This window comes from Marmota flaviventris, chromosome 15 (assembly GCF_047511675.1).
Source record: "Marmota flaviventris isolate mMarFla1 chromosome 15, mMarFla1.hap1, whole genome shotgun sequence".
Lineage (NCBI taxonomy): Eukaryota > Metazoa > Chordata > Mammalia > Rodentia > Sciuridae > Marmota > Marmota flaviventris.
This window is the reverse complement of record NC_092512.1, coordinates 42,262,305-42,287,692: the sequence shown is the minus strand read 5'-3', so window position 1 is coordinate 42,287,692 and position 25,388 is coordinate 42,262,305. Positions and strand designations below refer to the sequence as shown.

The following is a 25,388-nucleotide window of genomic DNA, read 5'->3' as shown; positions in this document are numbered from 1 at the left end:
AAGTCAAGTGTTATGGTTTGAATGTGAGGTATCCCCCAAAAGCTCACATGTGAGACAATGCAAGAAGGTTCAGAGAAGAAATGATTGGATTGTAAGAGTCTTAACCCAATCAGTGATTTAATCCCGACAGGAATAACTGAGTAGTAACTGAAGTGGTAGGGTGTGACTGGAGGAAGTGGGAATTACGGTGTGGCTTTGGTGAACATCTTTGTATATGGCCATTAGAATCTCTACTTCCTGATGACCATGATGTGAGTTGATTGTCTTTGCAACCCTCTCCTGCCACGATGTTCAGCCTCACCTTGAGGCCTGAGGAATGGAGCCAGCCTTCTATGGACTAAGACCTTTGAAACCGTGAGCCCTCAAATAAACTTTTCTTCCTCTATAGTTTTCTGGTCAGATCTTTTAGTCACAGCAGTGAAAAAGCTGACGAAAACATCAAGTAATTGTTTAGTTTCTACTGTGGGTATTACCAGAAATATAATGTGAACAACATAGGAAAGTACCTAATTTTAAGGGGAATATATCCTAGTCATGGGAACAGAAATAGCACGTTAGCATGTAAACAAACAGGTTAATTTCAGAAAGTGATATGTGCTTCAAGAGAAACAAAACTGAGTAATAAGACAACAATTTGATAATCAGAGAAAACCTTACTCTAAAGGTGCTTTTGAAGGACGATCCCATGATAAAAAGGGATCATCTGTGTGAAGACCTGAAGAAGAAGTATTGCAGGCTGAGAAAATGACAAACAAAACTGACTCTGAAATAAGCTTGATCCGTGCAAGGAGCAGAGAGGCACAGTGGGGCAGTAAGAAGGTAGGTGGGAATGAGATACAACTTATTTAATGGACAGAATTAGGATTTAAATTTTTATTTAAAGCATACTGGGAGCTTTGAAGGGTTGACATGATTTGATTTACATGTTTATTATCCACTGCTGTGTGTAATTGTGGATGTAGGGAGATCGATAAAGGGGGAAGGAGGTGTTGCAGTAGGTGAATGATGATAGTAGCTTAGATTATGGGGGTGTACGAGAAATGAAGAAGGAGGAATTCATGATGTTTTGAAGGTAGAACCGATGGAATTGCCAGTGTGGATGGGGAAGAGAAGGGATGACTCTAGGTTTGTGACCTGAACAATCAGCTGGAAGGTAGTACCATTTTCTGAGATATGGAAATTCTGGGTAAAAATGAGAATGGGTTTGAGGAAAAAGGAGACAATCTGCCTAGGCTGTCCCTCTTATTGGATACTCCCTTTTCACCTAGTAAACCCCCCTTCCCATTCTTCAGATCTCAGCTCAAATGTCACTTTCTCAATGAAGTCCTTCTTCAACTAATTCAAACCAAAGCTTTTTAGGATGTATTCTCTTGGTGTCATGTAGTTCCCTGAGTGCCCATGTTAGATTGCAAAAGTGGCACTAATTCTTTCCTTCGCTTTACCAACTACCCTTACCCTTAACAACAGTAGTGCCTACTCACTCTGAATCTGGTCTGGGCCATGTACCTTGCATCAACCAAAAAGATATCAGCAAATATGACACAGGTAGAGGCTTGAAAGGCACTTGTGCAGTGGGACTTGTACTGTCTTGATGATTTGAAACCCGGAAACCACCTAAATAGGCCTGGCTAGCTCCTGCCAACAGGCTGCTTACCCCAAGATACGTGAGGCCATCTGTACTAGTCTAGTTTGCATTACTAGAGTAAAATAACTCGGGCTGCCTAATTTTATTTGAATAATAAAAGTTTATTTAGTTCACAACACAGTATGTTGTGGTTTGGATATAAGGTCCTCCAAAAGTTCTTATGTTAATGCAGGAATGTTAGGAGGTGAAATAATTGGATTGTCAGAGCTGGAACATAATTAACCCACCCTAGCTTAAATGGACTGGACTGAGTGGTAACTGGAGGCAGGCAGGACATGGCTGGAGGAAGATGGTCTCTGGGGGCAAACCCAGGAAGGGTTCATCTTCCCTGTGGAACCTTTCCCCTGTCTTTGCAGCCTGGATGCCTCACTTGCCCAGAGCCAATGGAGTCGGCTCTGAATCTCTGAGAACCTCTGATATCTTGAGCCAAAGTAAGAGAGACTGAATCTCTGAAACCTTGAGCCAAAATAAGCTTCTCCTTTCAAAAGTTGTTCTTGTCCCAGCAACAAAAAGCTGGCTAAAACATGCATGCCAGGAGGTTTAAGGGTATAGAATCCAATTGCTCTACCTAGGTCATCTAGGGATGATCTCATGGCAGAATGAGTCACAAGAGCACATGTGGGAGGAAAAGATCATATCAGAGTGTGGCCTGACTCTGGCATTAAAACAATCCTCTTGAGAGAACTAACCAGAATCCCACCAGAAATTCTTTAGTCCCTTCCAAGGGCAGGGCCCCAAAGACCTAATGTCCTAACCCTAGGCTCCACCTCTTAAAGGTCCACCTCCCACTGCCACACTGAGGTCCAAGCCTCCAACACATGAACCCTTAGGGAACACATACAAACCATACCAAACCAAATCAGCTGACACACCAAGATCAGCTGACCCAGCACCGGCTTACCAGAAAGGTAGGAACTGAAGTAGTACAGAACTGAAGTAGTACCCAGCCCAATCAGAATCCCGACTTAGCCAAAGGATTTTTGTAAGACACTAAGTTTTGTGGTGACTTATTACACAGCAAAAGCTGATACAAAAATATATACCTTAATTACATATATTTGTTTGTTTGATTAGCATCTATCCCTTCCCCAAGACTATAAGCTTTATAAAAGCAAATACTCTTCTGACTTCAGGTAATCACACCATTCTCACAGCTTAGTACCTGAAACACAGCAGGCATTCAACAGCTAACTTGCTGACTGAATATATGGGGGGAAGAGAGATAACACTTTGTAACAAGAGAGTACGAGAATTTCTAAAGGTGAGGTAATAAAGGTCTTAGGGACATCCATTTGTGCAAAATACACTTTCATCCTGTCACATGAGGCCCTGAGAAATACAAGAGCAAAACCACATTTCCACTTCCTCAAAGAGCTTAAAGTCAAGGAACAGTAAAAAATCAGCAAAGTGTACTGCTGCAAAGGACCCCCAGACTGCCTGGACGAGCCAAGTGTGGGAGAAGTCCAGAAGGGTTTCTTGAGGCAAATAAAGGTTGAATTTAGACCTCAGGTTTATTTGGAAGAGCAGCTTAAGCAAATGCCAAGAGGATAGAAAGGACATGGGTGCTCAAAAGGAAAAAAAAAAAAAAATCTGTTTATTATCTCAGTGTATTTTTAACAGCTGAAATGTCTGTCTCCTCATCAAACTCTCAGGCTCTTCAGGCCAGGGACCCCTGGTTCTTATCTTTGTATTGCTCCCAGCATCTAACACAATCTTTTCCACACAGTAAGAACTCAATAATTACTTGCTGAGTAAATAAAAGGTTAAAAATTACGTGGTAAGCATTTCTTCCAAAGGCACCTTCCAAGAGTCCACATTTTCACATTCAACACAGAGCAATGCAGACAGACAAGAATGTTAGGAGACTTAATTTCCCGTAAGCAGAGACTGGACCCCATTTGCCTTTAGTTTTAGGTCCCCCTCTTGGTTCCTAGTTGATTGGCGTTTCTCTCCTTTGCTTAAGAACTGGACACACAGGGGGCTTGGTAAGAGCAGTGCATAGGCGGGATGAAAGGTCCAGGCTTTCGGTCCGCTGCCGGGGCCCACCGGCCTGCACTGGTGGGCACGTGGTCGCCGTCCCTCCCTGCGTTGCTCCGCTCCCGCTCTGTCTGGGCACTGGTCGCCTCGGGCATTGACCGTGGGGGCGCGCGCCGCGTTTCCATAGAAACGCCCCGGCCGGCGCGGTGGCGCGCGGGGCGGGCTCTCGGGTTCTCGGGCTCTCGGGCTCCCGGAGGCAGCGGATAGCGTTCGGGAGTCTCCGAGCCCCCGTCGTTGGGCTCTAGCCAAGGGTCTCTGGCGGTTCGTGCGTGAGGCAAGATGTTGAGGCGCAGCCTGGAAAACCGGTAACAGCCCGGGGCCTAGCTGCCCAGGGCCGCCCTTACGCTAAGGCTGGGGTAGGGAAAGTGGAGCCTCTCCAAGGGGCCCACCGCGCCGAATTCCGACCCTGGGCCGAAGGCTGCACAGCCCTCTCCGCGCCCAGGGGCCTACCTCCGCGGGCTGCAGCGAGAGCGAGTGCCGGCGACCCCGGAGGGCCCGGGGCAGGGCTGGCTGCCACCCACCGCTCTTCCCGGCTTCGGTCCCTCACTGCCGCTGGCGGTGCAGAAGCCCGAGAAGCTGCCGGACGCCCAGGCCGCGCGGTGCGAAGCGGCACAAGCAGTCGCAACCCCGCTGCAGTGAGGCCCGCGTGGTCCGGGCCTCATTACGGGCCTGCAGGGTCTTGGATCGGGAGGCCGGGATCCGAAGGGGTCCTAGAGGAGCGCAATTCGCCCCGCGCATCGGAAGACCGTGGGATCGTTAAGGGGGTTTGCGCCTTCACGGCTGCGGAATGCCCCGAGAATGTTTTCATATCAAATTAACGCGAAGCCATCTCATCTTAACGAGAATGTTTTGCTTTTTGTGTCACCTTTTTCTCTAGGGACGCTCAAACCAGACAACTGCAAGATGCTGTCACAAATGTGGAGAAGCATTTTGGAGAGCTGTGCCAAATCTTTGCTGCTTATGTACGGAAAACTGCCAGACTGAGAGACAAAGCAGACCTCCTGGTGAATGAAGTCAACGTGTATGCCTCTACAGAGACCCCAAATTTAAAGCAGGGCCTGAAAAACTTTGCTGATGAGTTTGCTAAACTTCAGGATTATCGGCAAGCAGAGGTATGGAATGAGGTCAGAGTGTATTGATGAATGAGCCAGGAAGTAGAGGATGAAGGAACCCCTGAAGACTTTGATTATAATCTACCTTACTGCAGTGGCAAACGCACACTTGATGATAAATGCATATTTTCTTGTCTTTAACATTGTGTTAGTCTACTAAAGGGAAGCTTTTTTGTGATTTACCGTTTCGAACTAAAATTTAGGGTGTTTTTGAAGTCTTTCCCATTTGCCAGCTTTGGCGAAGGGGAGCCCTTGTACAGAGGGTTTTAAACCTAGTGCTTATGGGGAAAAAAAAGCACGACTTATGATGTGTGCACTTAAATACATTTAAAAGTATGACGAAGATGGAAAATGTTGAGAATGGCAATGTGAATGACTGAACGGTTACTAAATGGGCAAGCAAGCTATTACTGATGTTTTCATGATCTATAGCCGACCAATGGCAAGGCTATGATTTATAACATAGTGAGACACTGTGAGGTGAGGTTGGTTGGTTTGTTTTGCTTTGCTTTGAGTGGCCAGGAACTTGTGATTGTTTTTTCTAAAACCCCCCTTTTATCCCTTTAATATTTCATAAGTGCTTTCACTTGTATTTATTTTGTTTCAAGACTCAAGTTGCTTTGTCAGAAGTTGCCCAGTTAGAACTCCATTGCTTTTTTTCTTCTTTTCATCAGTGCTTTTGGTTCTTTTTTTAAAGCCTAAAAAAAATTTCAGTTACCAAAAAGTAAAACGAACACTAATATTTGAACCCATCATTATTATACATACAAAAATTTGAGTAAAAAACTCTCCGGTACCTTTTAGGAAAATGTTGAGTTCTTGTCATAGACATTTCTCAGTTATACATGAATACACAACTGGGCATTTGTTTCAAAACTAATTTACAATCACGGGTAATTATAAAATCTTATTGTAGCCAATAATTTCCCCCTTTTCTAGATTAATGCTATTATCAAATAGCAAAGTGAATTGATTTACATTTGTTCTCCTTTTATTTTCCTTGCTTACCAAATGGTGGAGGTGCTAATGACAAAAGGTAGGCAACAGAAAGGAGAACAGAAAAAATAAACAATATGGTAATCCTTATACTATAGAGTCAGTGTATGAATTATAAGAAATGATATAGACTAAACTCTCCTGATTATTCATGGTTTTGACTTTGGGATTCCAAATATTTAAAAGTTAGGTGAGAACTTGATTGTTTTTCTTCATTTTCCTAAAATATTAATATTTACTAAAATATTAAATGAAACATTTTATAACATTTGGTTTTCAAAAACTAAAGGAAAATCAATATGAAATGAAATGATCTTACATTATATAAATATGTATCTAAAAAAGCTTTCCCTGTCATAAAAATACGTGTTCATTTTTAGCAATTAAATGTCATTTGCATTACCTGTTCTGACAGAGAAAATTTTAATGTCCAAGAGTTATTTTTCTTATGCTATATTTATATATGCACTTGCCTATTTTGAAAAAGTTTCTTCAGTTCCTTCTACTAATTTTATTAGTAAAAAAATCATTTAAATTACTTTGTTATTAAAACTATGTTTAAGGAAAACTGATTAATTCTGGTTAAAAAAAGTATAGCAATATACTTTGATCAGCAATACAGACCACTTGTGATCTAGGGTTTGATAATTCACAAATGGTCGTCAGAAAAAAACTGCAGCTAATATTGTAATCCCTAAGCATTTTTGCTTTTGAGGCTTGTTTTCAGTATGCTAGATCTTTCGGCTTCAATTTTCTGGAAAGATCTAATATCTGAATATTTAGTCTAACATTATGCTAAACAACTGAAAATGGTGGCTGTATTAAAATTTGAGATGTCTTGAAAGGTACCTGAAAACTACTACTAAACACTAAGCTCCTTGGAAATCTCAGACTTTTTTTTTTTTTTTTTTTTTTTGTCTTTCTGCTTTTACTGTTACTGTAGAGCTTACCAGTTTTTAATGTGTTTGAGTTTATATTCTGTCTTAACAATTTCTGGTGAGTATCCTTTTACTCAAAAGATGGGTTAAAAAGTGACTTTTAATTTAAAATTAAAAAATTAATCTGTACAGTGATTATTTCAAAATAAACATTTTATTTCAGCATTTAAAATTTGATATCTTTATATGTTTCTTTTCAGTTATATTTTATAATAATTTTCAATAGGTTGAAAGACTTGAAGCCAAAGTAGTTGAACCTTTGAAAGCTTATGGAACCATTGTAAAAATGAAACGGGTAAGTAAATCTATTTTCTTATCCTATTATTAGGTATTCTGGCAAAGGGCATGAGGTTTCCAACTCTCCTTTTAATATAAAATACAAATTACATGGAATCATTCTGTTTCCATATCTTTCATGTCTGAAAGATAATTTCTTGGATATTTAAAAATAATGAAATATTTTTAGTGAGCTTACTAAGTATACTACTGTAGCAGCATAAGACATTACTATGGAAGTTTAAACATATTTAATATTTATAGTCATGAAGACTGTATGGACAGAAATTGTTTTATTAGATGAATATGTTTATTTTTGTTTTTATATATTTTTTCAAAGCAGATGACACTTGTACTTTTAAAATGAATGTGACAAAGTTCTATTTTTAAAATCAATATATAATTTACATGTAATAAAATTCCTTCCTTTGTAAGTGTTCAAATGTGTATGCCTGTGTAACCACCACCACAATCAAAAGTATATATGTAAATATATTGTATGGTTGTAGCTTTGCATTGAGTGTCATTATTTTGAGAGATTTTTAAAGAAACATGCATGCTCTTTCTCTCCCTTTTTCTGACACACCCCCTGCAATAATAATAATTCCTATGATAATGGTGCCTGAATGAAAATAAAAGCATTCTTCCTTTCATAAAATAGTGTGTCTTATTTCTTAAATCAGAAATTCACAAAAAATGCTTATTTGCAGGATGACCTCAAAGCAACACTAACAGCAAAGAATCGAGAAGCTAAGCAGTTAAGTCAATTAGAAAGAACACGGCAACGAAACCCATCTGATCGACATATAATTGTATCCTTTGAATTTTGGTCTTAAAAAAGTGTTTTGTAAGGTATGCAGTACAAAAGTAAATGTGTATGGAAATTATTCATTTATAGTTTTAAATTGTGGAGACTTTTAATATAATGCTGAAAATGAAAAAAAAACTGTATTTAGAAGTTCTCACTATAGAAATTAGCTCATTGTAAAGAGATTATACCACCTAACTCAATTCCCTTATATTGTTTCCACAAACAAACAAACAACCCACTCATAAATGCAGATGTTTTCAGAGTAAATTCAAATTTTTGAGTTGTTTTTCCATGGTGATTACTAAACATTAATTATAAAATTAAAGACCTATCATTACTGCTAATATATCAATGCCTTTCTGTCCCACTTTTGAAAAGAGGAAAGAAAAAATCCTATAATAATTCCCTTCATCCTTTAAAAAGTAACTCACGTGAAACCATAATTATGACTTTCAGCCAAATACCCTCAGGAGTTTCAGAGAGTATACTGAGGTCCACAGACGGACACAAAAGAATCTAAATAGGAGTATCTGCTGAAACAAGGTCCTTATGGTAAACATTACTATTTCCTAACCTAGAATGTACCTTGTTCATGACTAATAAAAACATAAAATAGTTGCTAAGTGCTAGCAATGAGGATAGGTAGGACTGTGTAGAAAACACTAACTTATCCCTGCTGCCTCTCTTTCCCATTCCTTATGTGTCTCCTTCCTACTTCCTTAAGGTTGTTACTACTCAGCTCAGCCAGAAACCACATGAGGAGTGGCTCTTTGGGGGCATTTGAGGTTCCAGAACACCTCCATTCCTGAGGGGAGTCCCTCGAACAGTGATCTGGGGCTGCGCCAGTTGCCTGGTCCTTCTTCCCATGGACCAAAGGTACATAAGCCCAACCTTATACTTAAGAAAAATGGGCAGCCTAAGGGCTGGGAGTACCCTTTGGAGGCTCTGATAGGAACATCTAGACAATTGTTGAGGCTTAAGATCTCAAACTAGAGATTATAGAATCCATTTTAAGCAAGTCAAACCAGAGAATGCTGGAAAATTCATGACTGACACCTAGAAATCAAGTCAGAAGCCAGGCAAGAGCACCAGTATTTAAGAATTAAGCTAGATATCAATATCTTCTTTGTTTTGTTCTTGGCGGGGAGGGCTATATGAAGACAGGTAAAATATAACATCTGGAATCCCAAGCAACTGGCAATTAAAACAGGAATAATAGTATTGATACTCAATACAGAAATGAAAGCATTTCTAGATGAAGATTTTTTCTGACTTAAGTGTTCTGTTTGGGAAGGATTAAAAGCAACAATAGAAAAGATTATTGTTATAGGTGAATTGATTTGCTCACTGGTAAGATCTACATCTTACGTATTTTGACAACCTGAGGCTAGAAAATAAATGCAATCTACAGATAAATGTATTCAATAAAAATATAAAAATATTCAATCATAGCATCATAGTATTTTTACCAGGATACATCCTTAAAATTCAACTGACTCTTTGTTCAGAAGTATTCTAAAGTTCAATATGTAAAATAAAATGAAGTCCCTCTAGTAAAGATAAGAATCCGGGCTACAGATATATATAGCTCAATCAGTAGAGTGCTTGCCTCATAGGCACAAGGCCCTGGGTTCAATCTTCAGTACCACACACACACACAAAAAAAGATAATGAATCCTAGATCTTTGCCAGCTCACTACTTAGGCCAGCCCCAGGTGACTTCTGAACAAGCTTCCTGTAACAAAGTTTGAAAAACACCAATCTGGCTCCCCCTTTTATAATTATCTGAAACTCTTGACTGATTCCTTTAATATAATGATAGCTGTATCTTAATATTTTAAAAGCATATTCTACTCAAATTGGCATACTGGAGAATTTTTAAGAATTTTCAGTGAAAGGAAGAAATATTAAAAAATCTATATTCGCTTTCCTAAAACTAGCTGTGAGACTCTGGATGAGTTATTGTGCTCAGACAAATGTATTTCAGACTTTCAAAAATGAATACAAGTTGCTGAAGGATGGTAAGTTAAGATAGAGGTCCCAGCTATGGCTACTATCCCCAATGCTTTCCTAGTTTAGTGAACTCTACATATACTTATATGTTTTTATATGTTTTAAGGTGACAATATCAATAATTGGGAAAGAAAAAGACATGAATCAAAAGGAAATAGTCACAAGAACTGAATCAGTTATATTTAATAGTATTAGGAATTAATTTGCTTGAATATTCTCAGCAAAACATTGACATCAAATACTGATTTTTTTTCATTATAAATCTCCAAAACAGTTCTATATTACATTTCTGTGACAAACTCCTAAGCAAAAAAAAATATATATATATATATATATATGTGTGTTTATATATATATACATATATATATATTTAATACCAGTTATGATTAAGCTGAGAGTTTCTGTGGTTAGACTTTACATTCCATATGATAAATGTATACACAGATATAAATGAATTCATTTTTTAGTGTTTGGTATCTTGAAATTGTGTAGCTAAGTATATAGTTCTGTAAGAATACATGAGTTTAGTTTACTGAAAAAATTGTTCTCTTTGAAATGTATTTTTTCCTTTATGAAAAATTCCAGTCACAGGTGGGTAATAAAGTGGTGTATCAAGAAATGGATCCTTATAGTAAACCCTTTTACTTATTTCAATCTATACATTTCCTTAAAAAAGAAACCAATGGCTAAATGTCACAATATTACATATCATAGAAATTTAATGACAAATGCAAATTTTCCCCAGTTATTAAATGATTATATATGAGACTTTTTAATAAATATAATTCTAGCATAAGAAATAACTTGATTAGAATTTAATCAGAAAATTGGGCTATGACTTTAAAAATCTCTGTTATTGTTGAAGAAAACAAATGTGTTTGGGCAACTACTGTCTAAAGAAAGAGATGTTTAAAGAAATAGATATGAAAACTGAACAAACTACGTTATGTACACATACTAATATGTAACAACAAATCTCACTGTTATGTATAATTTTAATGCACCAATTTTAAAAAGAAGTACATGATTAAATTGGAAATGTTCAGCATTCAACAGTACTTTGTCACTGCATATGACTGTTGAGTTCTTGAAGTGTAACTAGAATACCTAGGAACCAGTTTCCACATTTGTATTTAAGTTTAATTAATTTAAATGTAAATAGCTATATGCAGCTAGTGGTCACCATATTGACTACACAGCACAGATCAAGATAGTTGTAGTACATTTCAGCATACATAAAGCAAAGCATTAAATTAGTTATTAGTGTACAAATTTTTTAATATGTATATGCTACATAGAAATAGTGTAATGTTAGTATCTGAGATATTTGTAGGGTATATACTATTCCACTGGATTAAGAATATTATAAAGTTAGAACATTTGAAGAACTATTAAACCTAAGCAAGGTGGTGTAGTAAGAGACTTTAGATATATACTTGCTAACCTTAAATATTTCAGTTATGATAGATGATTGATAGGGAGGGAGGGAGGGAGGGAAAGAAAAGGAAAGAAAGAAAATTAGACTCTCAGTTGTGGAAGGAAGGAAGGAAAGAAAAGAAAAAAATTAGACTCAGTTGTGGAAACTGACATAGCAACAGGTCCTTCTACTGTGTGTTTCTCTTAGTCCTATAGAAAGATGATTCCATCAAATCCATACAATAAATAGTCCTATGAGATAAACTTTATTGTATTTTATAGATTGAGATAATACTTGAGAGAATTGAAAATACTTACTAATAAATCCCAAGTCCTTTCTTAATAAAGTGGTAAGGGGAAGAGAGAGAAAGTAAAGGATAAGAATGATAAATGTTATAAGTAGTGAAATACAAGTATCAGAAAACAGAAAATAGTCTCACAGTAAATCTTTAAAGAGTGATAGGAAAAAGATGATTTTTATAGAAGGGAAGGATTTTTGTTTGAAATCATGAATCATGTCACTTAATAGATTCAAAATTCTTTATTCTACATGTCTTATTATATAAATCATTGTATGTGGTAAAATATAATATTTAACAATTTATACTATTGTCAAAAGCCAATACTACATTAGTAACACGAATAGACTCAACAAAATGGATACTGATTTGATTTTTTATATCTTTGGTTGGGGAATACTTTTACAGGCAGAATCTGAATTACAGAGAGCAACAATGGATGCTACCCGAACAACTCGTCATCTGGAGGAAACTATTGACAATTTTGAAAAACAGAAAATTAAGGATATAAAGGTAATTAAGAATTAAGTTTCAAAAAAAGTTTTCTAACCTTATTTTTTCAAACTTATGAAAAATTACTGATTTTTTAGACCATACTCTCTATGAAAAAAGATGTTATAAATCAAAACATATAATGTGAAAATAATGGTAGGCAAAGGAGCTGCATTTCAACCAGAGATTAGACATTCAACTTTTTATCTCAAAGACTGTTTTTTCAAGGAAAACTAACAGTATGTTTTTATGTATCAAATGGCATTTGATATGTAAATTATCTTTCAATCTTCACAATAGCCCCACAAGAATGGGTGGTGTTATTAAGAAATTAAGCAGAGAGCTTATAATCGCAGTATCTCAGGAGGCTGAGGCAGGAGGATCCCGAGTTTGAGGCCAGCCTTAGCAAATTTAACACTTAGTGAGACCCTATCTCAAAATAAAAAAATTTAAAAAGGGCTGGGAATGTAGCCCCAGGGTTCAATCCACAATACAAAAATTAAAAAAAAAAAAAAATTAAGCAGAGGTACAATTTTAAAAATCTGTGGTTTCCATTGTAAAACACTATCATTAATATCTATTACACAAGACTTTCTAATAGCTATTATCAAATAATAGGGTAATAGCCAACCATATAAATTTTCATCCACCACCACAATAAGGTGTTTTAGTCAACAAAATCACAATCATTGCCTTATTTCTTGTAACACATCATTAGACAGAAACCTTTTTACAGGATCATAAAATTCAACAGGTCTTTGGTGGCTTTTTGTTTATGTATCTTGGAAAGAAGGACTGATTATAACTACTTTATATACTTTAAAAAATTCACCTAAGGATGTCTTTTTGGCTCACTGAAAATTTTCCAGTAGCAAGTTTTAAAATTTTTCTTCCCACTTATTACTAGAAAGAAGCTTTCCTGCTTTTATAAGGTATAATCTTATCAATAAAATAAACATTATTTGCCAGTTAATTATATAATACCTCTCTGAAATCTGTGAAACAATACTCATTTGCATCTTTAATTTCCTATCATAATTTCAAAAGGATTTCAGAACTTTACTTTCTCAATTCAGTCACAGGCTTTGCACTCTGCTGTGTAAGAATCTAAGGAGGCTGCCCTGAGAAAAATGCTTTTACCAAGCTGAGAGAATAAAGGGGTGGGGGGAGGCATGAAGTTCTACAATTAATATCCTCTCACTAGAACTAGAGGAACAAGGCTTTTTTAGATATCTTTAACATGAAAAATGAGAATGGACACTTTGATTCCACTGCTGCCTAAGGGCTTCCTTAGTTAGTAATGCGAATTGAGTTTCTCCCTCCACCACTGACTCTTCCTTGTGCCTGCAAAACATTTTTACACATGGAAATTCATCTCTGATTTTTGAGCTCACTTTGTGCTCCACCTGCATGCTTGCTAACTCTACAAGTGTTAATTCTTTGAGCATCACCAAGTTAACTATTGAGGCACAGAGGATGAGTGCAGAATTTCCAGAGAAAATGCCTGCTACTGGGATTTCCTGAAATGGGAAATGGAGGGGCTGTACAAAGAGCTTCCAACACCTTCTCCTTGCCTGCAGTATCATGCCCCTAAAAACAGAAAGTCCTCTGATGGTTCTGGGATGGGGTACAGGAAGAAACCTTCACCTTTAAAAAGTTGAGATAAGCCAGACACAGTGGCACATGCCAGTATTCCCAGTGTCTCAGACAGGATCAAAAGTTTGAGATCAGCCTCAAAACTTAGTTGTCTCAAAAAAAAAAAAGGGCGCAAGCGAACAAGCAAGTGTGACCTGGGGACTCAGCTCAGTGGCACAGCGCCTTGCATTCAATCCCAGTTCCAAATTCCAATTTACTGATTTTGTGTTTGGGGCCATCACCAATTTGAGAATATTTTCATCACCTCAACCTTGGACTGTCAGCTTCTAAATCCCTGCCTACCTCCCACACCTAAGTAGTCCATTTCTTATGTGTCTATGGATTGGAATCATGCATAGTATTTTGTGACTGTTTCACTTATCATGCTTCCAAGGCTTATCCATGTTGTAGCATGCATCAGTACTTCTTTTATGGCCAAATTACATTCCATTTATTATATGGATATTGTTTTGTTTATCCATTCATCAGTTAGTAAATGTTTGGATTGTTTCTACCCTTTGGCTATTAAGATTATTAATGCTGATGTAAATAAAAATTCATGCCCAGGTTTTTGTGGACATTTTTTCTTGCATACATACCTAGGGGTGGAACTATCGAATCATATGGTAACTGAGTAGCCAGACTTTTCCAAAGCACCTGCACCATTGTACATCCCCACTAGCAGCATATGTGGTTTCTAATTTCAGTACTTCCTATTCATCAGGCTTCTTGATCGCAGCTATACTACTACTGGGTGTAAAAAAAATAAATGGCTATTTCGATATTTTGCCCATATTTTAATTTTTTTATAATTGGGTTACATTTTTGAGTTGTAAGGGCTTTTTAGTGTATTCTGGATAAAAGTTCCTTATAAAAATTTGAAGTTTTCTCCCATTCAGTAGCTTATTCACTATCTTAATGGTGTCGTGTGAAGCACAAATTTTTAACTTGTGATGAAGTCCAGCTTACTTTGATTTGTTGCTAAGACTTCGTTACTAAATCTGTGATCCTTGTTTTCTTCTAATAGTTTTAGTTCTTAATACAAGAGTATTTGAGTCTTTTATCCATTTAATTCTTGTACATGGTGTGCACTAAAGATTGAATTTCATTCTTTTGCATTAGATTATCCAATTGTCACACTATCATTTGTTGAAGAGATCACTCTTTCGCCATTGAATGGTCATATCCTTGTTGAAAATTACATGTTTTTACTTCTGGACTCTTTCTCTCATTGATCTGAAATTATCCTATGCAGTACCACACTGTCTTAACATTGCTTTGTGGTAAGTTCTAAGATCAGGTTGTGTGAGTCTTCCTATTTTCTTTTTAGATTGATTTATCTATTCTGGAGCTATATTAATTGTAGAATCAGTCGGTCAATTTTCCCAAAAAGTCAGCTGAAATTTTAATAAATATTGCATCAAATCTATACATCATTTTGGGAATAACATCTTAAGACTGATTCTTCTAAACCATGAATATGGAATAGTTAGACTGTTAAATTTTCCTTTACGTCTTTAAACTATATTTGTAGTTTTCCGTATATGGTGAAGTAGTTGATGTGAGCAAGAAACAAATTTTAATAGCTTCCTTTTATTATAAACATAATATCATGATTTTTCCATAAAATTATAGAGACAAACAAGAATCTCAGCATTCAAAAAATAATGCTAGCATTTTGGTTTAGATCTTTCCACACTTGATCCTATGCACATATACCGGAGATATAGTAAATAAGATTTAATAACACACATCTCTTGGGCACTGACTATATAGCAGGTACCATTTTATGTAAATAAACTCATTTATTCCTCACAACATACTTATGAGGAAGGCACTATTATAATAAATATAAAATTTATTGTGGACACATTCATGGTAAAAAGTAGAGATCTGTGTCATCCCTTTTTGATTTACTCAGTATTTTGTAATATGGATATTAATTTAACCAGGCTTAATGAACATCTAGGTTATTTTGCAATTGCAGATGGCTTTTTTCAACCTTTGTTCTGGTCCAGTTATTCTCTTGGGATAAGTTGCCAGAAGTGGAGTTCCTGGTTCAAAGAACACACACACACTAATTGTAATAACAATTTTAAAACCTTATGTCTGCAAAGATTGAACAGTTTCTTTTCCTATCAGACTTTGCATAAGCATACATGCAGCTGATGGGTAAATAAAAAAAAATCAGTATTATAATTTCATTAGTACTGTTAAAGCATTAAGTACTTTCTCATGTGTCTAATGATAAACTTTATTTCTTTAGGGGATGCTGCCCTTTTTTGAAATAACTCTTTACATTGAGAAAATTAACTCTAAAGAGATGTGTTGCAAATATATTTCACTTTTACTGCTTATGGCATTTCTGCCACCTTAAACCTTTGTTTTTGTTGCTAAGTCTATTGGTAGTTTTGGTTTCTGCCTTGGTGTCATACTAGAACTGTTGCTGTCCCCAACATTACATAAATATTTGCTTATGTTTTCTACTTTTGCGTTTTTAGAATATTGTTAAATATTTTTCTTGTAATTATGAGGTAGATATATAACTTTTTCCTTTTGATAGAAAGATCTGTTGTCATCCTTTCTTGAAGAGCATCTACTCTAAGTTTTCATTTCCCCTTGCTTGCCTGTTAATATCTTTTTTAAAAGAAAATGCTAGTTTTTATTTTAATTTTTTTCTGCAGATCATACATTTATAGTATTCAAAAATCAATTTTATTAAACAAAAATATGTAGTGAAATATCTTACTCCACTAAACATCATGCTGGAAGCTCTAATATTAGTTGGTAAATAATACTTTACTTTCTAATTTAGCCGATTTACTTCTTGAACAGGTGATATGGCTTGTCACTTTCACTCTCCGGTTTTCCCTGTAGGAGTTTCCACACTCTTAAAGGCACTTGATTCCTAACTGGTTAGCAATTATCTTAGGGAGATAAGCAATTAAGAAAGTCTCAGTCCTGGTCAGAAGCTATTCCACCTCTAAGGCATCCTTTGGTATCTGGCGAGTCTAAGCATCAAATCCAAAACTTAGCATCATGCCGTTTATAAAAGTCAGTTGCTAGGTCAGTGTACCAAAGCCCTCTGTGACCTATATAATAAGTGAAATAAGAGTCATTGTTGGTCATAATTAACAATCTCTTATCCCAGAATACAGTTTTTGTTTTTTTGTTTTGTTTTGTTTTGTTTTGTTAACATCAGTTGGAGTTACTAAAATACCAGCTTCAAAACTTAACTGGAATACTTAAAGGCATGTACCAGAGAATTTGCTGGCATACATTTTAGTCAGATTTTTATTTTCAGAGCTGTCAATTACCAGGTATAAAGATAACTGATAAAGAGTATGACCAGTAAACATTTTGTATAATTTTAAGGTTCTGCCATAAAAGGTGTTTATAAATATTTCTATTTTGGTGTATCTTTTGTACTTTGTCTTGTAGAAAAACAGGATACCTTTGTCTTTCATAAAATGTAAAGACTGTAGTGGGGAATAAGTACTTTTAACTACATTCATAAAGCAATTTAAATGACTAAATACAAATCTTTGTTTTTCTAGAATATATTTTCAGAATTTATCACAATTGAAATGTTATTTCATGGCAAAGCTTTAGAGGTCTATACTGCTGCCTACCAGAATATACAAAAGATTGATGAGGATGAAGATCTAGAGGTAGGACTATGTCTAATATGGTTCTGTCAATATGAAAATGTTTCAAAGAGAATATTAGTTTGTATAAGTAAAAATATCTTAAAAATTAGAACACTACAATGGTGATTATTATGTGCAGTCCCAAACACATGACTTTTCTCATTTTTCCATTTATTTATTTTTTAACTTTTCAAATTAACCATAGTAAAGTTCCAAGACAATTTATAGTAAAACATAATCTACATCAAACTATTACATGAAATAAAAATTGTGCATTTTCTCTGGTGATATAAATACTAAAGTGTACTTAACATTGATTTGAGCAACATTTTGAATGTTTATGCCATACATGATACCCAAAGCTTTTCATTTATTTTCTTATTCAATCCTCTCACAAACCTATGAGATAGTTGCTGTTTAGTCTCATTTTACAACTACAGAAGCAGGCTTAGAGGCTTTAAGTTCATTATCTGTGACCACTTTGCTAATAAATACCAAGATCTGAATTCCAATTGGCTTTGTGTAAATTACTAAGCCATGAAATAAATTTAGGTTTTATGCAGGCTTGCTGACAGGAGTTTTACTTAAATGCAAATAATTCTGACTGTCCAATTAACAATTAACATTGGCCAATCAGTAAGTGTGAAAGCCTGGACTTCAGTAAGCACACCCAAAGAGCAAATGCCCTACCTTATCTTTCCAAAGGAGAAAAAAAATGGCTTGAAAGTGTTTTTGCTAAATGAGAGAAAATATTCAAGTTAACCAGAATTCTGTATTAATAAATGGCTGATTTGGGAGTGTCTCCCATTTGCAGATTCTGCAGACTACCCTCCCTCCCCATCTTTTAAAAATATTCTTAACTATCCATAAAAATATCCTCTAAGCCTTCTTGTCTGATTACTCAACTGTTTCCAGGAAACTAATAAAATCAGGGCGCAGCATAACTAAAATGAAGAAAGGTGCATGTTTATTATGTTTGTTTCTGATTTTATGTCAGTTATGCATATGTGATCATAGTTATATATATCATTTGTTAACAGATGACCTCATAAGTGTAACCTGCTTTAAATACTAAATGTTTTTTTCACTCCTTTTCATGTTGTTTTCAAAAAGATTATTAAGTTTTTATCTGTCATTTATAAAATAGCAAATGTTTCTATAGTGATTACTTTGGGCTGATTTATACATTTTGGCTATGCTAGTTATTTTAATCTTCCTATCTTCATTTCTATGGATGAGAAAACCAAATCACAATGAAGTTAAACTTCCCAGAGATCCCATAGCTTGTTAAGTAGCAGAGCTGGGGGTCAAATTCAGAGGTCTGATTACAAAGTTGTTTTAATCCTCTACACCATACTACCAGAAGTATGATCACACGAATCATTTCCTGCAAGAAACAACACTGTACTAAGGGGCAGGTTAAAAATGATCCCCTACACTTTCAGTCTTTTTCTAATACCTTTCATATTCCACTTGTGAACTGATTCTAAAGTTCCTTCAAGTCCTTTGTTCCCTAAGACTTTTTCCCTCTCGTTCAGGGGCTTCCTTTGTAATTCCTCTTACCACTACTCTTAATCACCTCTTAATCAGTCTATGGGAGACAGATCCATGAAAACTAAAGGTCCCAGGGTGTGTGGTAGATGTGTTTTTAGTGGTACTCACAGATATGATTTATTACAGCAAAAAGCACATAAATAAAGTAAAATCAATATGGGGAGAAGGTGAAAGAGGCAAAACCTGGAGGAAACCAGGGCTAAGCTTCCAAGATCCCTCTCCCAGTTTATTGAGCACCTGTGTTTATTGAGCACCTATAATAGGCATCATTCTAAGTGCTGAGGATTTAATATTGTGAAAAATGGTCTAACTGATCAAAGCAGGAATTTAAAATATACCAGGAAGTTCAAACATTAAAACAAAAAAATACTGTGTAGCTGTTTAAGTTTTAAAATTCCATTAAAAAAAATGCTGTATATGATAATAGCATTCCAAATAGTCTCCAGAATCAAAGACTTGAGAGATAAGGAGGATGACTGACAAAAAAGTCCTGGGGCAAGCTGCTGTGAATATAGAGCAGTGTATTTTAAATAGTTCACAGTACAGGGGAAAGCACATCTTCAATAAACCAAAAGCAGTAAGAAGGTCCCAAGAGGATAAGGATCCTATAAATACAAGGATTCTTGGAAATACAGAAAATACACAAGGAGGGACAGAGAAATAATTCACTGTTCTTCCATGTAGTCCATGTTCTCTGAGAACCACTGAGATGATATTTCAGCATCAGTCAACTTTTTGCAGTTAGGCACTCTGATTACATTCAAACTATCTTACCTTATTTGTTCTTCACATAAGTAATGTTGGGCCCCTTCAAATGTTTTCCCCTTCAAAAATCACTTCTATGCAATCATTTCAGATCTTGAGATCCACACCTAGAAGAGATCTTGGATCATGTTGGAAAATGCATTATTGCCAATAAATTAATCTTTCTGTTGATCTGTTCAACAGCAGATTTGTTGTTTTGCAAGAGATTAATTGTAATAAATATTTAACTGTTTTAAGCTTATCCTAAAAGTTCCATGTTTTCCATTTTCTGCTTATTTCAATCTTTGCTAGAGATGTTTAAAATGTTCAAATAAAAAATATCAATTGATTAATAAGTCATCCAGTTTTTATATCATACCTGGACACCAGTGTTCTGTCTGGCATTAAAATAGAATTTAGTCCTTAGAAACCTGCTAACCTAATTAGTATCCCAGAATTGCCCTAAAATACAAGTTTTGTCTTCTAAGTTTCCTTTTGTGTCTTGCAGTTCTTAAAGGTTTAAAGGAATGTGTATAGAAATCACTTGATTTGGGTCTCCTTTTTCTCTCCCCACAAAATGGGGTTTAAGTTCATATTAAATCATTCTTTAGGCAAAAGTGAATTAAATTATCTATTGGGAGAACTTGCAAAAAGAAAACAGGGTTTCCTACAGTAGTTGTGGCAAAGGTTTAAAGGAATGTGTACAGAATCACTTGATTTGGGTCTCCTTTTCCCCACAAAATGGGGTTTAAGTTCATAAATTATCTATTGGGAGGACTTGCAAAAAGAAAACATCGTTTCCTGCAGTAGTTGTGGCAACAGATACTTAATCCATTAAAAACGGACATAACTATATTCTTGAAAATAAGAACAGTAGGAGCTACTGACCAGAAAACAGGGGAAAGCAAAAGATAGCATTTGACTTGGCTCTTGAAAGATGAATGAGTTTGCCGGGATCCCAAGCTGAGGAATTGCAAAGGCACAGTATGACATTATATATGTTCTCCATATAAGTATGTAGACTACAAGTGATGAATGGTAGGTAAGTTTATTAAGCCTTGGATGTCACCTAAAGTATTTGGTCTCTGGTACTACCAGAGTCAACCACCACAAAATGTTTTTTAATAGAGAAATAATATGGGGCTGGGGTTGTGGTTCAGCGTAGAATGTTTGTCTAGCACATGCAAGGCTCTGGGTTCGATCATCAGCACCACGTATACATAAAGATATTGTGTCCAACATCAACTAAAAAAATAAATATTAAAAAAATAGAGAAATAATATACTTTTGGTCTTCAGGCAAATCTAAGTAAGCTATAAAGAAAATTCTATAGTCTGTAAAATTAAAAGTACCTCAGGTAACAAATTTAGGGAGAAAGGCTTATAGCTTGGTCTACTAGGTAATATATATAGAAAGGCTAATGCCTTTCACAATAAAATTAAGTCTAGAGCTGCACTGCCCAATATAATAAGCTACTAGGTATATATGGCTTATTTTAAAGAGTAGCCTAAGGGAAAGGGCATAAGCAATAGAAAGGAGATATGAATAAATCTAGCTTTCAAAAATCTAGCCAGCTAGCACAATAAAAGAGGTTTCTAATGCCATGGAAAAGAAAAGTTTCAGGATTGGACAGGGAAGACAAAGACAAAGATTTTGGTGATTTTGGTAAGGGATTTTTGTGGAAAGTGAAAGCCCAATTGTAGTTTGCTAAAAAATGGAGATGAAGTAGAATACTTTAGAAAAATTTAAGAAGTAACACTGTACCTTGAAGTTTAAAATATATCTGGAGCTCATTTTCTAAAGGAAACCTTTGAAAAATGAACAAAATTTTTGTTTGTAAATTTAAAGTTCTAAAGAAAAAATACACATTGGAAAGGATCAGGATGCTTGCTTTTTAAAATAAGGATACATTGAAGAGTTTGAAGAAAAAGGGAAGTTGAAGAAATTCACACTTGTTAGTCTGTATGTTAGAGCTATGGGGAAAGAAAAAACCAGAGATAGGATCCGAAGTTTAGTAGAGTGCTAAGATTTGAAAATACTCTCTTAAGGGAATAAAAACTGACAGGTCATGGCATTCCAGATCCTAATGAGACTGGAATCCATGAATTAATAGTGGCTCCAGTTTACTCTTATGTGATTTTCCATAGCAATTCTGCAATGAAGTTAAATTGATGAGTCAAGAAAAGGCAGAGCAAAAAGAATCAAAGGTATGAGCTACAACTGCCTTACTAGCTTGCATACTCTTTGAAGACCAGAACTTTTGCAATTTCCTGGTAAAAGCACGCAAGTTTTTGTTTCATAATTAATTATTGCCTATATCCCCCTTCATTGTACACAGTTCCAGTGGATAAGACTATCGTCTTAAACTCACAATAATTCAAATTTTGTCCATGAAGGGTATGCTTTAAAAAATCTTGATTAATTTGACTGTCTAGATTTTCATTTAGTATCTCCTTTATAAAAATACTGTTTTATCTTTGCAATAGGTTTTCCGAAATTCTCTGTATCCACAAGATTATTCATCTCGTTTAGATATTGTAAGAGCAAATTCAAAATCACCTCTGCAGAGATCACTGTCTACTAAGTGTGTATCTGGAACAGGACAGGTAAGCTAAAAACCATTTAAATCCAAGTTTCTGCCTTTGGAGGTTTTCAGTATTTAAAAATGTTTCCATTAGGTCATATACTTTACTCTATCGGGAGCTATTTTCTGTTTTGTAAAGGACAGAAAACTACACTGTGTTATTTCTTATCTTCTATAGTCACACATTATTCTCTGAAACAGAACTCTTTGAGAGCAGAGATGAAAAGACAGAAGAATGCTAATGTAGATTTGTTGTCTGGTATATGAAGAGCATAGATTGTAAATTCAGTTTAAACCTCGCTGTCATTTAGATTTACCCAAAAAATGAATTACAAAATGAATTACACTGAACATTTTCATGACTCCAGCAATACAGCTCTTTAGAGAAAAAAAAGAGCCAGTTTTCTTTTTTCTTCTAACATACAGAAAGCCAAGAGTAACTGGACCGAGGATAGCATGCCAAACTATAGTCTAGAGAGCTCTGACCTTTCTGTATCTAGCCTTCACAATTTAAAACTGAACAAAATATTTTCCAAGTACAACTTTTAGATGAAAATAGAAATCTGACTAAATACCTTCTATTTTCATTTGATTCTCTTCTAAGCATTCATTTTCTACTTTATAGTTACGTATTTCTTCCCTCAACCAAATTATATTTTACTATCTCAGCATTAATGTGTGCTTTGCACATATATTCCATAAACTTAGTCATTATATTACATATAAAGTTTTGACTATTTGAAACTAGTTAAATATTACCTAAGTTAACTTATGTTTGTATAGTACATTATCCTAGGATTTTCAACATTAGCTCTATTGACTTGGGACCACGTAACTTAGGAGAAGGGTTATACTATCCTATCATTGTAAAGATATTAATTAAACAGCATCCCTAGCCTCTACCCACAAGATGCACAAAAAATATTAACAGTTGAAACAACCAGAAGTGTCCACTAGGAGTTATAATCACCCTTAGAAAGGGTTAAGCACATGCCAAACGTAAGCTGGTGAATTCAGATTCTCAATTCATTCCATTTAAGTCCCACTATTTTTATATCAGTATTTCTGTGACATGCCTAGTTGAAATATCCTTCTGTTTTTGCCATCCTTTTGATGATTTACTAATGCTGTTTTTGCAACCCAAGAATTTTTTTTTATACATAATATACTGAGTCCATATTTTGTTACTACTTACTGGTAGCTATCTAACCAGAATTAAATGGTTAATTTCATATATATGATAAATTTCTATGTACCCTTGTAAGGGCATATAAAAAGATACCAAGAATGTAAAAATATTTTAATAAGTATCTTTATTTTTAAAATATTAATTTTTAACAGATAGCTACCTGTCGGCTAAGAAAGGATCAACAAGCAGATGATGATGATGAAGATGATGACGACTTAGATGTTACAGAAGAAGAAAATCAATTTTAAGTAAACCTTATTTCCATTTTCATCTTAAATGAATTGAAATTCTGGATTACTAAACTGTAAAACTTTATATTCAGTTGATGGGTTTCACCTCAAAATGAAATCCTACTAAAATGGAAAAATAATTAAAGAAATTTATGCTCACCAAAAATGAAGGTTTTAAAAAATGATATACTCTAGTCATTTCAACATTCTACCCTAGTGTTGTGTGATTTTTTTTAATATAAGTTCCAGTAAAAAAAAAAAGATTATGTATTTCAAAACATTTCAGATTAATTCACTATACCTAGTTGAAGTTGCAACAATAGATAAAAAGAAAAAAAAGATTTTAACAGTTCTTCATGGCTTCTTTTTAAGACTCCCTGTTTTCAACACCAGAAAAGGTATGATTACAAATTCTACTTCATAAAGCCTTAAATAAAAAGCTTTTTTTCTCTTTTACCTTTATTAAAACCTATGTGTCATTTGATATGTAAATTTACAGTTTTCAACAAGAGTGTAATCAAATACAGTAAAGGTACTGAGGCATTATGACAATAGGTTTTACAAGTGTCCATAAAGCTTATATTTTAGTCTTAAACAAAAGTGCTATCATACCAAACAATTATATGTGGTACTGCAATTTGGAAAAAAAAAAAGTAACTTTTTGGAATGTTGCCTTATCTTGGAACACCATGAATCACTAAAAAACTCTTTAAAATTTTGCCAAGCTATCATCTAGTTAATGAAAGGTCATAAAGTCATTCTATTTCCTAAAAAAATTTAATCAGAACATTTTAGTATATGTACTGCTTTTATTTCTTTTAGGAAGAAATTATTCTTTTGTTATTTCCTGGATCCACATCAGATATTTATGAAATCATTCAGGGTAACTGGAAAAAAGCAGTTATTCGCAACAGAAAAATAAAAGAGTTTCTAGAAAGCTTTTTGACTTGTTATTCATGGTTCTGTGTTTAACAAAGTACGACTTCCTAAGACTAGTAATAATAAAATTATTTCAATGTTTTTAGAAAATTCTCAAAACACTAAGTTGATATTGTTAGTAAATTTGGTGTTGTGATTCAAAGGAAAAAAAACAGGGTTACAGTATTTTACTTGCTGCTTACTAAGAAGTAACTTCTCTTGAGCAACAGGCGCCTCACCTGTATAGCTAAAATGTTTTTGTACCTAATTAATGAATCAATCAACAAATACTTCTGGAATAAAACATATACTAAGAACAAAAGGAATACTGTCAATGAAAATGAAAATACCTTCATCAGTGTAAAATTAAGTTTCATTGTTTAAACTTAGTTTGGCATACTTACTCTTAAAGGGCCAGATGATAAATATTTCACATTTTGTGGTCCAAGAAACACAAACTAAGGTTATTATACAGTTACTTATGTAACCACTTAAGATATAGCCACATTTAAGAGTGTAAAAACCTTTCTTAGCTTCCCTGCTGCAAGCAACCAACCCAAGTTATTTAGCCTGTAGATCTTCATCACTTTAGTGATGATCATCCTGATCAAGTGATAATACTTCATATACAATTATAGATCATAAATATAAATGCAGTTATCTAACGCAGTCCACTATTTAATGCATAGACAGAGGCATAGATAGAGGCAACAAGTCTTCAGAACTCTAGTGCTCTTAACAATGATAAAAATCATATTTGGGAATATATTTCTACCTATCTCTTGATTATGGGATTAAGTTTACTTTCTAAACATGGTTTAATATTTTTCAGATACCTTCTAGACAAAA

At 34.9% G+C, this 25,388-nt stretch overlaps 1 protein-coding gene across 1 annotated transcript; it reads left to right on the top strand.

Annotated features, from left to right (window-relative positions):
* The first annotated feature begins 3,729 nt into the window (after positions 1-3,729).
* Positions 3,730-24,562, top strand: Cibar1 (CBY1 interacting BAR domain containing 1). Its single transcript, XM_027948045.3, has 9 exons — positions 3,730-3,987; positions 4,560-4,794; positions 6,955-7,023; positions 7,715-7,816; positions 10,414-10,419; positions 11,952-12,056; positions 17,228-17,341; positions 22,105-22,224; positions 23,544-24,562. The coding sequence occupies exons 1-9, from the start codon at positions 3,962-3,964 to the stop codon at positions 23,637-23,639; spliced, it is 873 nt and encodes a 290-aa protein (XP_027803846.1). The 5' UTR covers positions 3,730-3,961; the 3' UTR covers positions 23,640-24,562.
* Positions 24,563-25,388: the final 826 nt, after the last annotated feature.

Bases quoted from the DNA above. Each gene is read 5' to 3' on its own strand.
- Cibar1 (XM_027948045.3), top strand. From the start codon at position 3,962: ATGTTGAGGCGCAGCCTGGAAAACCG. The intron at 12,057-17,227 runs GTAATTAAGAAT...TTGTTTTTCTAG, and splicing joins AGAAAATTAAGGATATAAAG to AATATATTTTCAGAATTTAT. The intron at 17,342-22,104 runs GTAGGACTATGT...TCTTTGCAATAG, and splicing joins ATGAGGATGAAGATCTAGAG to GTTTTCCGAAATTCTCTGTA.